Source organism: Gossypium hirsutum, chromosome D06 (genome assembly GCF_007990345.1).
Source record: "Gossypium hirsutum isolate 1008001.06 chromosome D06, Gossypium_hirsutum_v2.1, whole genome shotgun sequence".
Classification (NCBI taxonomy): domain Eukaryota; kingdom Viridiplantae; phylum Streptophyta; class Magnoliopsida; order Malvales; family Malvaceae; genus Gossypium; species Gossypium hirsutum.
In genome coordinates, this window is record NC_053442.1 from 14,947,247 (window position 1) to 14,963,380 (window position 16,134).

Sequence of the window (16,134 nt, forward strand, 5' to 3'; positions counted from 1 at the left end):
GTATAATAAGAACCTTATTAATCACATAAGTAGCAATGTTCACTGCCTTAGCCTAAAACTTGTGAGCAACTCCTTTGTTGTTAAGCATTACCCTTGCCATCTCTTGCATAGTGCGATTCTTGCATTCCACAACTCCATTTTGTTGTGGTGTCTTGGTAGTTGAGAACCAATTTTGATCCCTTCATCATTACATAAGTTAGCAAAGTCCTTATTTTCAAAGTCATATCCATGGTAAGTTATGATCCCTTTGATCATCCCAATGACTTGACCATTTTCATTCAAAATACTCATGCATAACTTCCTGAACTCCTCAAAATAATAAATTCCACTCAAGTAAACCTCAAGAAGTCATCCACACACACAAACACATAGTGTTTTCATCCTATACAATGTTTGCATAAGATCAATTAGATCCAAATAAAGTAGCTCAAATGGTTTGGTTGTTTAAATATAAGACAACGTTTGATTTTTCTCCCAGTGTTACTTGCCTTTCAAGCAACTGCTACGCACTTTAGGAACAACTCTACTAAGTTTTGGGATCCCTTTGATAGCAACATATCGAACCAATCTTTGTAGCCCCTTGTAATGTATATGGCCAAGCTTTTCATTCCACAATACCTTATTAGAAAGACTAGATCTCTCATTTATAAACTATCCCTCTAAAAATTTAGGCAATAATCATAAATTGATTACTCTTATATGCATTTACAAAGATATGTTCCTTAATGAATAGTAAAATACTTTCTATGCTCTTTTATAAAACCTATACAATTTTATATATAAGTTTTTGAAACTTGCTAACATACTAGAGATCAATTACAATCCAATCCTTTAAGCTATAAAATAGCAAAATACAATATACTTTTAACAGTCTATTTTTCAGTTGTGTCAGAAACAGTGATTTTGGGACCACAAATTCAATAAGTGAGTCAGTAATTATTATTATTTAATATTTATGAGCCAAATATAATATTATATTAAACTTTTATTTGATAATTTTTGTTTATTAAATGAATAGTTAAGTACAAGTGGTTTGTCCCTAAATTCATATGGTTTTGGAAAATGAGGTATCAGGACCTGGTTTCTGTAAACTAAGCCCATAAATATTTAATATTTTTATTAAATATTTATGGAGTTATTAAATAGGTGTATTGAAGTTTGGTCCGAAAATTTTAACGTTTGGATAGTTAATTAAGGGAAAAGGACTAAATCATAAAAGCTATAAAAGTTAATCACTATTAATTTATATGGGCTAAATGGGTATAAATGAAAAAAATTGATGGTTTTAAATGGAAAATATGTCATAATTGTTGATGTTGGGTGTTTAGTGATGAACTATGTACTAAATTAATGTTTAAATTATATTAATTAAATTTATTATGTTAAAGTAAAAACAAATAATAATAGAAAAACATAACAAAATTATCATCTTCTTCTTTTCTATCTTCCTTCCACCAAAACACCATAGCAAGGAGAACACCAAGGTTCGGCCAAGCCATTTCCTCTTGCATGGTACGATATTTAAGTCTGTTTTTAGTGATTTTTATGTTTTTGATATCGTTGTAGCTTAATCTAGCTAACCCAGGGACTAATTCATAAAACTGTTAAATGTATTGAGTTATTTTATTGATGAATTTGTGATGTTTTTGAAGTTTGGTGATAGATTTATAAGCTTGATATTTAAACAAGACTATTTTGTAGAGTGATTTTGGTTGATTTTAAAGTTTAAGGACTAAATTGTTAAAATAGTAAAGTTACATGAATTATTGTGAAATTTTTATTATCATGGGCTGTATGGGGATTATATAAATTTGGCTAGAAGGTTAAATTGTGACAGATTTGAAAGTTTCGGGTCTAGGGACTAAATTAAATAAAATGTAAAAGTTTAAGGTAATAGTGAAAAATATCTTTAAAGTGTCAATTACATGAATTTTAAGTATATTAAAATATTTGAATTAGATAATTGGATTAAATTATTATATTTAGATCAAGAAACAGATCAATAAGTTGATAATTGAGGGAAAGGAGAAAGTTGTCGAGTAGTCATCGTTGAGGTGTCAGTAGCTATTGTGTTTTGGTAAGTTCGTAAATTGATTAAATTAATTAGTTTCTGTAGTTTTGATTTAATAACTATCTATGTATGTTGTGATTTAATTTATTTTCTTGATAAATGGTAATTGAGAAATAGATTAAGTTGTAGTGTTAATAAAATTAAAGGTTATCATTGAAAATGGAAAACTATATAGATGAATTCTTGCGATGAAGTAATGTATATATATAATTAAATTATATGGATATGAAACATGACCCGTATGAACCTCATGAATGCTTAGGATACAAATTACATGTCATTAGGGTTATTTACTGTTTCGAGTGTTAGTCTTGGATGTCTTACCGATGGCTAAAGTCCTTCATTTGTTACAGATTCTCCATAGCTCGTGTGAGCAGCATCGTATAGCCTAACATCTCGACCCACAACTCGTGTGAGCTTACCCATTTCACAGCTTGTTTAAGCATTTACAGTTACAACTTGTGTGAGTGTCGTTCCCGGGTATCCGACGTTATTTCATTTGGTTCATCAAGTGAAAAAAATGAATAAATGAAATGGTTATATGAACCAATTATATGGAAATTGATATATGAAATGGAACATTGGATATAGATATTTGAAATAAAATATCAGTTGTTAAATGAATAGGCGATGGTTGAATTGAATTTTAAATGTGTTTAGTAGTAATGTTTATGACATGATAAAGTTATACGTTTAGAATATGTGAACTCACTAACATTGTGAGATCTGTGGTGTGTATAGGAAATAAATGAACCCATGACCTTGTTTATGAAATTAATTGCCAAATGTTTTAGTTACAACAATTACAGTAAGTTTAAGTTTAAGTTTAAGTTTAAGTTTAAGTTTAAGTTTAATACGGACTTACTAAGCTTTAAGTAAGCTTACCTTGTTCTGTTTTCTTCCATGTAGGTTGTCAAATTCGTGCTATCAATTGTATCTTTTTTGGAGATCACACTATCCATCAAATCTTTCGGTAGTTATTTGGGTTATAAGTGGCATGTAAATAGGTTTTTGGTATGTATATGTTAATGAATATATTGGTAATGTTTTGTGTCATTTGAGATGTAAACTTTGCATTTGGTTGTTTTGGTGATTTCAATTGGTAATAGCCTACCATGTCTATAATGATATCTTGTTGTTGAATGGTCCTTTTGTTTCTGGTAACCTATTGAATTTTGGTTGGTTTTGGTGTGTGATGGCAATGGTATGTTTTTGGTTTAAAATGCATTTTGAATGGTTGATTTCGTACAAATGTATTAGGTAACTTGATAAAATTTAGTTGATAATTTTGGTCATGATAAATGAGGTATAATTGATGGTTAAATAAACATGAAATGTTAAGTAGTTGTATTTGAATGGTTTATGTTTTAATGTTTGAATTGTGGTGCTAAAAAGAGCATACTGGTTAGGCACTTAGGTTGAATATTATGTGGTATATTTTTACATTTTTTATGTATTTTGGATAGGTTTAATGGATGGTTATAATATAATCTATAGCCTAAGAGATTTGGTTTGAAATGACTTTTTTTGAAGGTATTTTTAGGTGAACACGGTCTGTCACACAGCCGTATGCCACACATGGTTGCATGACAAGACCATGTGGCCTATATGATTTTGGTGCAAGTTTGTCCACATTGTCAGAGTGAGTTACACGACCTGGCGACACGAACATGTAACCTTGAATCACACGAACACAGTTTTTACACAGTTTGGCCACACGGCCATGTCTTTGAGCCACATGGTCGTGTGACGCCTATTTTTAGTTTTTACTATGTTTTTCTATTTTGTTTCAAATTAGTCCCTTTTTGTTTCTAAACTAATTTTAGAGTTCCATAAGCTCGATTTTCGTCTTTTTTTGTTTGTTTGCTATGAATAATGAATGGCTTTTAATTTATGATATTTAAATTAATCTCTGAAGTATGTTGATGAATTATCGGACTTGTTACAGTACTAACAAAGACTAGTGTAAAGTGTATTGTTGGAGATTCATTCTATAATGGTATCTTCAATGCAATCTTAATTCATTCTCCGTACAATCGAAAGGATTCAATTGTTTGATTTGATCCAATCCAATATTCAATGATAGTTCCTTCAAATGGAACAGTCTTTAAAGCTGGACTTGCATATATAAAAAATATCAACACAATTCAAATCCAAAATATTTTGTTTCAATAAATTCCTAATTCCAAATATGACAAGTAGCATCCTCTCGCAGGGATGACGGAAGTGGTCACTTTCGATTAGCACTGTAACACCACTTACCCAACCCGATCGCTAGGTCCAAGTTACAAGGTGCTACATTTGTTTTCGAAGAAACTACAATAACATTACATTCAATTAAAATGGTTAAAAAATCAAATATAACTAAAAACATGAGTATAAAACGATACATAATCATTTTCGGGTCTTATATGGGCTTACGAAAGCTTTTTTGATAACTCGAGGTTGAAATAGGACCAAGTTGTAAAAAATTAATATTTGGGGTTGACGTCGCAACACAACTCTCTGTTTGGTGCTCATCGTGACCTTGAAGCAACAACGTCACCGTAGGTACTTTCCTCTGTTTCTCATTGTGACGTTGGGGTTTGTTGTCGCAGCATGACAATCTGTTACTTCCAAATTCAACATGTTACATGTTTAAAAGGAGCTTAAAATCACTTATATACATTCTCATTCAATCACTTCATAACTTACCAAGGGATACATTAAATGGTAAACTTCAAAACATTGACTATTCAACCTAACTTCTACCTTTCAAATATCCAAAATCAACTAGTTGAGCACATCCAAACACAAATTCAATTATTATTATAAGAGCATATCATCTATAACTTAAACATTTGAGACATCTAACCAAAAGTCCCTAGGTACATTCCAAAATACCAAAATGAAATACAATTTACAGACTTTTTGAGTCGAAAACGGTAGTTTGGATGCTGACATTATGTCCTGAGGCTTCGAGGACTATTTGATGCGCACAGAGAAAACAAACCATACACTGAGTAATAGGGCTCAGTGGTACATTTATGATTCAAGATATATAACAAATATTCACAATACATCTAAAGAATAAACATACTTATATGCACATAGTAATCAACCAATTCATGTTTCAAGATGACAAGTTTCAACAATGAATTTACATATGTAACATATTTATAATAAGTCCAAAACAAACTTACCAATATTTCAACATATATATCTATCTTCAACTTAATTAAATTTTAACAAACATTAAATTTATACCAATTTCATATCATTCCATGATCAATCACTCGTTTATGTATTTATACAAGACACCAATAGTAACATATCATGAATTTACCAAAACATTCATCTCTTTTGCTTTGGTTTTTATACCATTCGAATCGATTCTAGAGTCTGATGACTCATTCGTATTCATTTCAGTCCTTAGGGCTCATTTTAAACTAAGTCACAATATAATCATATATCTTCTTTAATTCAATTCACATAATTACATTTTTTTTACCCAAAAGCATTAAATATTACCATGTCTAGATTATTTACTAACTTATGATTTGTAACCCCTATTAACCTGACTCAAACTTGAACAGATACTCAAATCATCTAATCAACACACCAAACTGGCACCGAAGTGCATCACCGGATAAACTGAAATAGGGTAAACTAGCACATAAGTGCTTACTAGTGCTCGAAGCGCATCCTAGCGCACAAAGCGCATATTTTGCACACAAAGTGCATCCTGGCACATGAGATGCATCTTGGTGCATAGCCAATCCTATCTTATGGCATGGCAACTATATCTGAATCATCCCGACTAGTTAATAGGGTATCAATGACCAACTCCATTTACAATTTAGTACACATGACATTTTTTAATCATACTCATTATCATAATTCAATTCATTAACATATCATGCATAATTCATATAATTCAATACATATTTTCACCCAATTCCATAATAAATATCATATTTCAAACAATTCATGCTAATTTACATTTATTCACTTTAGTCCTCCATTTCAGCTATTCATATTCAAACTCAATCTAAAAGTTAAATTTATCAATGAATACTTACATTGATACTCACATATGCAAATAACATGAAATTGTAATCAATTTAAACAACCTTAAATCATAAATGTACAAACTGAGTTTTCACGCGTCACTCATCAACGATTTTCACTTCTCATTTCCCTCTCAACGATTTGATGTTGTCGTTAGCTACAAATAATTGTAAAACATATCACATTATCAAGTTCCAGCCAAATTAGGATAAAATACCAATTTTTACATATTTTTTAATTTATTCAATTTAGTCCCTAAAATTGAAACAAGCATAACTTTCAATTTAAGACCTCAATTAAAAATCTGATTTCACTAAAACTCACTAGGGACCCTCTATTTTATATCCCTAAAAATAATTCATGATAGTTTTTCATTTTACTCAATTCAGTCTCTAATGTACGAAACTAACAATTAAGCTTTACAATTTAGTCCTTTTTATATACTAAGCTTAATTTCTAACAATTTCACACAAATTTCATTCAATTCTCAAAACTAAAAAATTTCAAAATTTTAATAGTTTTACAATTAGTACATGGGTTAGCTAATTCAAGCTCCCAAGACCTAAACTTTATTAAAAAAATTAAAGAAAAAGAACTAAGGACTTACTTGAAATTAAGGGACAAATGTTAAAAATCAAGCTTCTCAAACCCTTCAATGGTGGATGGTGGTGAAAGATGAAGAATAATATGTTTCATATTTTTCCACTATCTCATTATTCATATAGTAGGTTTAATTTTAATTAAACTTAATTCATTAGTTTAATCATGTTTAATTAAGCTTTAATTTTTAATTAACTTAAACTAATGACATTTAACAACACATCTCACTATTGTCTATTTAAAATAGATTTATTTTCCATTTTAATACTTTGGATAATTTCTATTTAAGTCTTCAAGCCTTAATCTAATTAAAAATATATAGTGATTTTTTTTACAATTTAGTCCCTGAGCCATTATTACTCACAATTTTAATTAAATTACTAATCCAAATTTCAATTCATGTATACACTAACTCCATAAACATCCTTATTTAATATTCATGAACTTGGTTTATGGAAAAAAGGTTCCAAAACTATATTTCCCGACACCATTAGAAAATGGGTCGTTACAAGCACTTAGCAAGCCACTTCAAAAACTTACCTCAATATTATAAATTTGTAATATAAAATTTTACAACCACATCATAAGTGTGTCACAATCTAATTTTATATATATATATATATTTACTGACTAAATTGATTCTTTTTCAAGTCATGATACCAACTTATTAACAAACGTATAAAGAATCATAATTTGTAAATAAAATAGCAAACTACATTACAATGAAACCAAATTTATTGAAATTGTATTTGCATATTTTTATTTTTTTATTTACTTTTTACCAACAAGTATTTCTAAGGAAAAATGCAATTTTAAAACCAACATGAGAATACCAAAAAGAAAAAACTTTTAGGGTTAATTTATCATTTGATACTTGAGTTTGGCTTTATTATTTAATTTGCTTCCTGAGTTTGTCTTCATGTTCAATTTGGTATCCATACCAACTAGTATTATGTGGCCCAATGAATATTTGACATGTGTGTTATAGTACAAAAACATAGGTGCTTAATCGAGAAAAAGAACACACTCAAGTATCAAATTGAACATCAATGTCAAACTTAGGTACTTAATTGAGAAAAAACTCAAATACCAAAAAATATATTAACTCTTTTTTTTAAGTCTCAATTCACGATTTGGCCCTTGGAGTATATATGTTTTCTCACTTTGGTATCTAAACCTTTTTTTCCAATTTAGTACCTAAAGTATGCATTTCTTATGTTTTAAAACCATTTTGTAGCAGACATGAGTAAGAAAACTATTAGACAGCTTTGGTCAATGCAAATGTGTCACATGGTGTGTTTTGACTAAAGGAAAATGTTGTGTGGCATTCTCTTAGAAAATATATATTTTTTATTAAATATATAAACCTTAAAAATAATAAAAATAGAAATAAATATTTAAAAATTTAGAAAAATATATACAAAATCTAACAAATATATAAATTATAAACATTATATAAATGGAAATATTTTTTAACTCTACATGAAATTAAAATAATTAATATATTTTTAAAATTAAATAAAAAAATTATTGTAATTTTTTGTTGCCTTTTTCCATTGGCCAAATCTGTTTAATAGTTTTTTTATTAACGTTGATTACAAAATGGATTAAAATAAGAAATGTATACTTTAGGTACCAAATTATGCAAAAAAGTTTAGGTACTAAATGGAAAAACATGTATATTTCAGGAGCCAAATCATGAATTAAGCTTCTTCTTTTTTTAACTAAAACTATGTGAATGGTTTAAGGAAGAAAAGTTTGGGTCAACTATTGCCGTGATATATTCAAATGATGTGCAAGTGAACACAGTCGTCAACAAGTAATAAAGTAGTAAGTATAAAGTTTTCATCTCCACGGGGATTGTATATGCAAGGCAAAAATTGTGAAATTAAATAATTAGCAAGTTGGTGATGGAAATAATTAGGGGTAGATTGAATTAACTAATTAACTTAACTAAAAACTAAGTATGCTAAAAATGAATGAAAAATGTAAACATAGAATAGTAAGCAACAATTCACAAGTTTAATTATTATGACATAAAAGAGTTAAATTAATTGTCTTTTCTAACTTATAATTATTAAAACAGTGTGGATGATGTTATGGAAGAAATTCATGGCAACTCGACTATTTATTAACCCATGAAATCACACTTATTAAATTATTATAAGCAGACATCATATTATGTAAGGTAACAGTGATATTTCTATACTAAAATAATTTAATCGCATTAATTCTAAAATTATGGAAGGTAATAATTTTTTTCTGATATTATTACTAATTTGACCTAATCTATTAAACAAATCAAACATGCACCATCCAGATATTGTGTAAATTAATTACAATCTAGTTCCGATTAAATAATTAATTCAATTGAATCCCTACATTTTTAAGGCATGAGTAGCATTTTCATGATGTTATCTAAATGAATAAGCAACCAAGGCACATAACATCATTAATAGCATTTTAATAATCTAAGTTAAAAAAATACAATCAATCTAAAAACAACGAAATTAAGACATTTTAATTAAATTAAAAGCAGAAAAATATTTAGCAATCTTGTTCATCAATTCAAAACAAAATAGAAAAGTTAAAAGGGAAAGAAACTAGAAGACAAATCCAGTGTTTCTCTGTAGCTCATCTTGTGTTCTGTTTATCCTTCCTTCTTTGCTCCTTCGCACAATTGCCTTCAAAATGCTGAATTTTTGCTACTCAAAGAACTTATGAAATGCTTCTCTCATTTCTTGTGTTGCTCTCTCAAATGGGAGGTGAAAGGGTGAAGAATAAGAGAAGAGATAGTTAGTGAGGGATGAGTGAAACGAGTGAATAGCTACGGGCTATTTATACTTGTAGAGGTTGGCTATTTTTAGCAAATGAGAGCCTCTAAAATCTCTTCTCATATGGCCGACCCTTATTTTAAGGAAAGTGAGTGGATGACTTTGAAATTTTTGCTTGATTCATGGGAGAGAAACCTTGAAATGAGGAAGGGAGTTGGACAGTCACATGAATTTTGTGGTTGATTTTCAGTCTTAGGTGGCTAATTTGGGCACCTCAATGGACAGTTGGGCCTTCTCCTCCTTAGTGGACGGTTTGGGCTCCTATTTCCTTAGCTGTCTATCCATTTTTGCTGACACAATTCTTGAGTTGGGTCAAGAGAATTTCCAAAGTCCAATAAGCTTTTAATTGGGCGTCTAAAGATAACTATATATCAGTCCTTTTCTACATGGCTTATGCGGTAGAAATGTTACAACATTGAGCATCAAAAGGTGAGTTTCAAAAACTGCAAAAATCATGTGTTTTAGTGGATAAAATGATCAAATAGCAAATTCATCTTAGTATCAACTAATAGGACAAAATTATAACAAAAACTCCAAAATTTGTTATCAAACACTCAAAATTTACATGAATTACTAGTTTAAAAGTGCTAAAGATAACTCTATATGTTAGAGTTATCAACTACACTCAAGGTCACTAAACTACTAGTAAGTGTACGTTTTGGTCACTCAACTCCAAAAAGTTACAAACTGGTAATTGAACTATTCGAAAGTTTTCATTTAAGTTACTGAACTATTTGAAAGTTTTTATTTAAGTCATTGAGCTATTAAGGGTGTTTTTTAGAAAGTCTGATTAGTGAGCTCCAAGTTACTATTCAACAATCCGTACGGTGCATCAATACCTATTGACTAGTAGAAGAATGTACATTGGATCCAAATCGATCTAATGGTCGGTGCCGAAAATCGAAGAAGAAAGTTGTTTAAATTTTGGTTTGCAGATTCATGACATTCAAAGTTATTTTAAAAAAATTGAACTGTAGAAGAGAAGAGAAATGAAAGCTTTCAATTAGTGGAATCAATGCGAACAGAGAAAGCTAAAAGCAATTTTAATAACCCAATGACTTGAAATAAAATTTTTGAATAGTTTAGTGATAAATTTATAACTTTTTAAAATTCAATGACCAAAATATGAATTTACTAATAATTTAATGACATTAAGTGTAATTTATCCGATACCAATTTTACCTTAATAAAATTAAAATATATGCAATAGAATATAAATTGGCAGGCCATGACATGATATGCTAACCCAACGGTTCAGAGCCAATAATTAAAGTAACAAATCACTAGAATAAAATTGTTTAGCTTTCCAAGGTCAAAGGGTGTTGAGTTTTAACTCTTTCTGATTGTACAACGTTACTTTTTCACTTTGTTTTTACTCTGTCTCTGGTAAATTATGAAATACAAATATATAAAGGAAAGAATGATAGATCCACGAAAACAAAACAAAGGCTTTCCTCTTTTTATTCTTTTGTCCTCTTAATAAAAAGCTTTCTGTATAAAAAAAAAAAAAACCTAGGGTTTTGTTTTACAGATTTCGAGGTAATCTCTTCTGGCCAATGCTATTTGTTTGGGAATTTGGGATTGAAGTATTAGAGAAGACTGATTTCCATGTCTTGGGCTGGCCCTGATGATATCTTTCTCTCCACTTCTCTTGCCACCTATCTTGACAGTAATCTCTCTCTTTTTCTCTGCTTTATATGTACTAATAAGCCAATGCTGTTGAATTATTTGATTTTTTTAAATTATGTGCTGTATGTATTTATTTATTTTTTCCCTTTTTTTCGAAGTGAGCTTTGGGTTTGTTTGATAACACTGTTTGATTCAGTTTATTCCCTGTTTTGTGTACTTTACTGTAATGGGTTATTTCCATTTGTGAAGTTCTGTTCTTTCATGTCCTTGGAATTTTATTTTTTTTTAACTTGAGTTTCTTTAAGGAATTTGTTCAAGTAAAAAGGCTTTGTATACTTCACATTTGCTTTTTGAGAAAGACTCCCTTTGTGTTTAAAGTCACGAACTTTGAACTTTTGGTCTTTTGGAATTTCCTAAAATGAAAATTGCCATCTTGGGTACTTGGTTGACTTCTCAAAATTCTAGGTTGCAATTTGGCATTTGTTCCTAATCAAATTTTTGTGATTGAGACATGATAATTCTCTTGCACAAGGTGTTTCACAGTGAGATTTTGACAGCATAAACTATGCACCTATTCCCATCATGCCCTTGAATGTTTTGGTTTTACATTGCAAGAATTGTTTAGTAACTTATCTGTGCTTGAGATCTTTAATGGTTGTAAAACATGCCTCAAGAGATCTATCTATTTTTATAGAGAAACTCCTTGTCCTGCTCAGAGATGGCCCAAAGCTTTTGGGATTATTGCGTTCTTTCGATCAATTTGGTAGCTTGTCCTGATCTTATTCGTTTTGATAAGTTCTTATCTGCTTTCTTTGTTTCCTTTACATTTTCTTTCTTCCTTTTTCTTCCGATTATAATCAGTGATGTCTACCCTTCTATATTTACAGCTAATGTTATTCTAGAAGGAGCTTGTGAGCGAGTTATCGTTGGAGATTTGTACTGTGACATCCCCTTAGGTCTATATGTAATCCGTGGGGAGAATGTTGTCTTAATAGGAGAGCTGGTATGCCGTTTTATGCCATCTTCTTTAACCCTTTTTTCTTTGGTTGTCATGTGGAATTGTTGTCCTACAATGTTATTCTTTTTCATTATAAATTGCTATTTGCTACACAGGACTTGGAAAAGGAGGAGCTTCCCTCACGTATGAATCCTGTATCGGAAGCCGAGATTAAAAGGGTAAGTGACTTGTTTGAATTCTCATTTGTTGCATATTTTTCCTGTTTGCCATATCTATTTGAGAGAACCCATCTTATGGAACGCTAGGTTGATTATTCCACTTACAAGGGGTTTGGTTTCTTATGTTTCTTTCCTGCCACATATGCCTCATTTTTCGTCTGATTTTGGCTGCTAAAATTACATAAAAAATCACATGCAGAACTATTGAAGTGTAATTATTTTTTGTAATTTGTCAAATAAAACACAACATGAGGCTTTGTCAGACGTCAACAAAATAGATCATGTATCTAGGTTTAGTAAATATATAAAATATAAATTCCTCCTGTTGATGTTCTTTGAACATGAATAAATTTATCTCTCTACCCTTTTCCAGGCTCAGAAAGCTGAACGGGAAGCAACAGATCTGAAGGGCTCCATGAGGAAAAGAATGGAGTTCCTTGATTTTGATTAATAGATCCTGTCATTTTGTTAGTGTTTCATGCCATCGCAAATATTAGTGCAACTCTGACCCAAGTTTTAAACGAGGGTGGGGATAGGCATGAAAGTTCATACTTCATTTCTGTTGTTGGAGGAAGTTGGAATAAGGAGGAAACTTAACCACTTCGGAAGAGCGTCTCAGCTAAGAGGTTGAGGATAGGAAGTTTATTCTTTTACGTTCTTAAGTAGCAATGAAGATGATTTCCGGATACCTCCATAGAACAGGCAATAACTCTTAAGTGCATTAGCTAGCTACATTAGGTTCTCCAATCAGTTAAAGGATTTTGAACATTGGATGTTTATACCCAAAACTTTCTTTGCTCCCTTTGGTTTAGTTTCTCTTTACTTCCTTCCTAGGCTTCTACAGTTCATTTGTTTGGAAGTTGCTCAAAGTTTCCATGGTTTGTTGCTTTGTGCCACGTTTTCTAATGGCAGTTTCACGTTCATTTTATATGTACCCCTTTTAGCTATGTTTGATGATCATTTGATGCAGAAGTTTCTTCAATTTCTCTTACTCTTAACTTGCCTTCTTAGTTTTGCTGCTCGATAATAGATCATTAGCAAATTTTTCACGGCATGAATTTATCGAACAATATCTTGGTGCAAGGAAAACAGCATTTGATACAAAGCTTAATGCTTTTTTCAGCTGTGGAAAAACTGTAAATTACAGAAGTAGCAATCTAGGGATCAAAAACATGAAAACTTGTTGGCACCAATGAGCTGAGAACAGGAGAAATCAGAAGGCAAGTCAATCAGTATTGGTGAGAAAAGAAATGATAGGCTCATAATTAGGAAATGTGGAAACAAGCTCGGAATGTTTTCCGAGCTCAAAGTCTTGAAATTGAAAGGCAGGTGCGCAGGTGCATCCAACGAGGGAATAGTGACACTCAGCATCCCTTGGTTCAGCTTTGGCCGCTCTGCCGTCACTGGAAATATGAAAATCCTTGGTTGGAAATGCACCAAACCAAACATATGGAGGTACCGTATATTGCAACTGCTGATTATCTCCCAGGTCAGGTCCGAGACATGTTAGTTTCAGCTTCCCATCTTTCTCATCCAGCTCTACAATCTGTATCAAATACGCTTAGTTACTCAATCTAGAATCCAATCAAGTTCATCTGCGATGTTTAAGCCATTATTACCGTAAGAGGTTCTCCTAAATAAAAATGCCAGGTCTCTGCACATGGTATTCGATGAAGGCGAGACACATTCCCGGATTGTAGCATGAAGTAAATACATGTGCTAACAGGACGATCAACTTTGTCTGCGGTACACAATTAACTGGTAAAATTTTGTTGTTCAGACAAAATATGTTGGAGTTTGACATCCACAGTTTGTTTTATCACGTAAATAAATAAAAACATGGTGTACAGAATATGTAACATCAGAATTAAAGGAGGGAAGAAAAGAGAGAGAGAAAGAAGGCATTTGGTTATTACAGTGAGGAGGAAGTTGAGATTTGGAGAGGAAGATGGAGATATCTCTGAAAGTTTCGGTATAGAGACCACCTTCAGGGTTGGGCACCAGATTCAACTTGGCTGCAATCTCTGATGCAGAAGCCATGCTTTGCCCTTAATCTTAGATACTGGGACTTTGCTGCTTTAGGGTTTCAGACACCAGTAAGAAACCTGTCTTTTTCTTGGGGGTGAATTTAGCTGCTCCCTATGGTTATAACGTCACTCCTTATGTTTACATTGCATCATCAAATTAAATTCAGGAATTTAGCAAAGTCAAGCCCCACCTAAAACCTAAAAGTAGGATTCTTTCTAAAAATTACTTGAAACTAAATATTTATATGTCAATTACAGAAATATTTTTCTATGTATCAAAATACATTATGTTATTGTAATGCTACTTTTGTCTCTCTATATTTTTAATAAAATTAATAAAAATTTAGTATATAATAAGATTTGAACTCATTTCTTCACTATTTTGTAATTTTTTTATCACTTCAATTAAAACTTTATTTTGATATGTTTATACATTTTAATATTATTACACATTTTTTTCACTCGCATTGTTTGTATATATATTGATAACACTGTTAATTGAGTTGATATCACGAGTCAATTCAATATCAACTTAAAAAAATGACAATACTATGATAAATATTTGGAGTGAATTTAATGTTCTTAATTTGATGTATTTATCTATTTAAATTTCTTTTTTTTTAGAATTTAAACTAATTTTTTATTTCAAATTCGAATATATTACATGCGTTATTATTATTAGTTTCAAATTTTAAGTTTTAATATAAAAGAATATTATATTTCAGGAAATTGTGCTACCATGCATATCTCTTCCAAAGCAACAATTCTTATTTAGAATTGTTGTTGTTCAAAGCAACTATTGTTCAAGAATAGCTATGTCTAGAAACGGTTTCTGTTAGAACAACTGTCGTCTAGTTTAGTTATTTTAGAACAACTCCTGTTAAAAACAACTAAAGTTCGAAATAACTCCTGTTTAGAATAATGACATTTTTCAAGAATAGTTTTGTTTAGCACAACCATTATTTAGAACAACTTATATTTAGAACAATTGTGTTTTTCCGGAAGAGCCATTATTAAGGAACAACTTCTACATTAAGAACAACCCACTTTTGAAACAAGTCAAAATAACTATTTATTCAAAAACAACTCTCATCTAAAAATAATCGTCGTCTTGCATTTCAAGATATGTTCCGCAAAAGATGTTTCACATAGTGCTAATTTATCGAAGTAGAAGTGGAAGCAACCCCAAAATACAATAAAGTTCTTAGGCTATCTTCACTTTTAAAATATTTCGGAGAACTTGGCTTAGTAGAACAAATAAGGAGGTAGTTAAGAGTTTATTCTTAACATTTTCTAGCGCTGAGTATTTTTTCTCTCCTTTAAGAAATATAGTGAATTCTTCTTTGCTATTCACCATTACCATCACCAACAAAAACTCTTCATCACCTCATCTTAACCATTAATGTCATTGTAAGTGAAAATTATTCTATTATTCCTATTAATTACCAACTTTGTAACTCTCAATTTTTTGAGACATTATAAAAAATAACCTTTCACAACAGGTTAAAAGAACTTTTAATACTTTAAAATTCGAACTTTCAAAGATCTCTCTAACTTATTTTATTTGTTTAACCTTACCATCAACCACATTTCTCTTTCTTTACCTTATCAATCACCACCTATCGTTGCACTCAATGTTACTAGATCTACTCCAGTCTTCCTCTCCGCCTTCTTTTAAGTACATCCCGTTCACTTATTTGCAACACTTTCTCTCTCCATAAAAAAAAACCCTCCAGAGTATTTAAAC

General features: G+C 30.7%; 2 protein-coding genes across 4 annotated transcripts; one reads left to right on the forward strand and one right to left on the reverse strand.

Moving 5' to 3' along the window:
* Positions 1–10,979: 10,979 nt before the first annotated feature.
* LOC107901049 (sm-like protein LSM1B) lies at positions 10,980–13,288 on the forward strand. Of its 2 annotated transcripts, XM_016826886.2 has the most exons (5): positions 10,980–11,224; positions 11,879–11,947; positions 12,072–12,187; positions 12,298–12,360; positions 12,734–13,288. In XM_016826886.2, exons 1-5 carry the CDS (start codon positions 11,164–11,166, stop codon positions 12,809–12,811), a joined length of 387 nt encoding a protein of 128 aa, XP_016682375.1. In that variant the 5' UTR covers positions 10,980–11,163; the 3' UTR covers positions 12,812–13,288. The 2 variants fall into 2 exon arrangements, with proteins under 2 accessions (XP_016682375.1, XP_016682377.1); XM_016826888.2 differs by lacking the exon at positions 11,879–11,947 and having other exon boundaries at positions 10,981–11,224.
* Positions 13,100–14,845, reverse strand: LOC107901048 (uncharacterized). 2 transcript variants are annotated; one of them, XM_016826885.2, is made up of 3 exons: positions 14,346–14,845; positions 13,980–14,101; positions 13,100–13,906 (listed from the first exon to the last, which is right to left on the reverse strand). In XM_016826885.2, the coding sequence occupies exons 1-3, from the start codon at positions 14,398–14,400 to the stop codon at positions 13,586–13,588; spliced, it is 498 nt and encodes a 165-aa protein (XP_016682374.1). In that variant the 5' UTR covers positions 14,401–14,845; the 3' UTR covers positions 13,100–13,585. The 2 variants fall into 2 exon arrangements, with proteins under 2 accessions (XP_016682374.1, XP_016682373.1); XM_016826884.2 differs by having other exon boundaries at positions 14,277–14,704.
* Positions 14,846–16,134: the final 1,289 nt, after the last annotated feature.

Excerpts from the sequence above, each read along its gene's own strand:
- LOC107901049 (XM_016826886.2), top strand. The coding sequence starts at position 11,164 with ATGTCTTGGGCTGGCCCTGATGATATCTTTCTCTCCACTTCTCTTGCC. Across the intron at positions 11,225-11,878 it reads TCTTGCCACCTATCTTGACA|AGAAACTCCTTGTCCTGCTC; the intron begins GTAATCTCTCTC and ends CTATTTTTATAG. Across the intron at positions 11,948-12,071 it reads GCGTTCTTTCGATCAATTTG|CTAATGTTATTCTAGAAGGA; the intron begins GTAGCTTGTCCT and ends CTATATTTACAG.
- LOC107901048 (XM_016826884.2), bottom strand. The coding sequence starts at position 14,400 with ATGGCTTCTGCATCAGAGATTGCAGCCAAGTTGAATCTGGTGCCCAAC. Across the intron at positions 14,102-14,276 it reads ATCTCAACTTCCTCCTCACT|ACAAAGTTGATCGTCCTGTT; the intron begins GTAATAACCAAA and ends TGTGTACCGCAG. Across the intron at positions 13,907-13,979 it reads ATTTAGGAGAACCTCTTACG|ATTGTAGAGCTGGATGAGAA; the intron begins GTAATAATGGCT and ends TATTTGATACAG.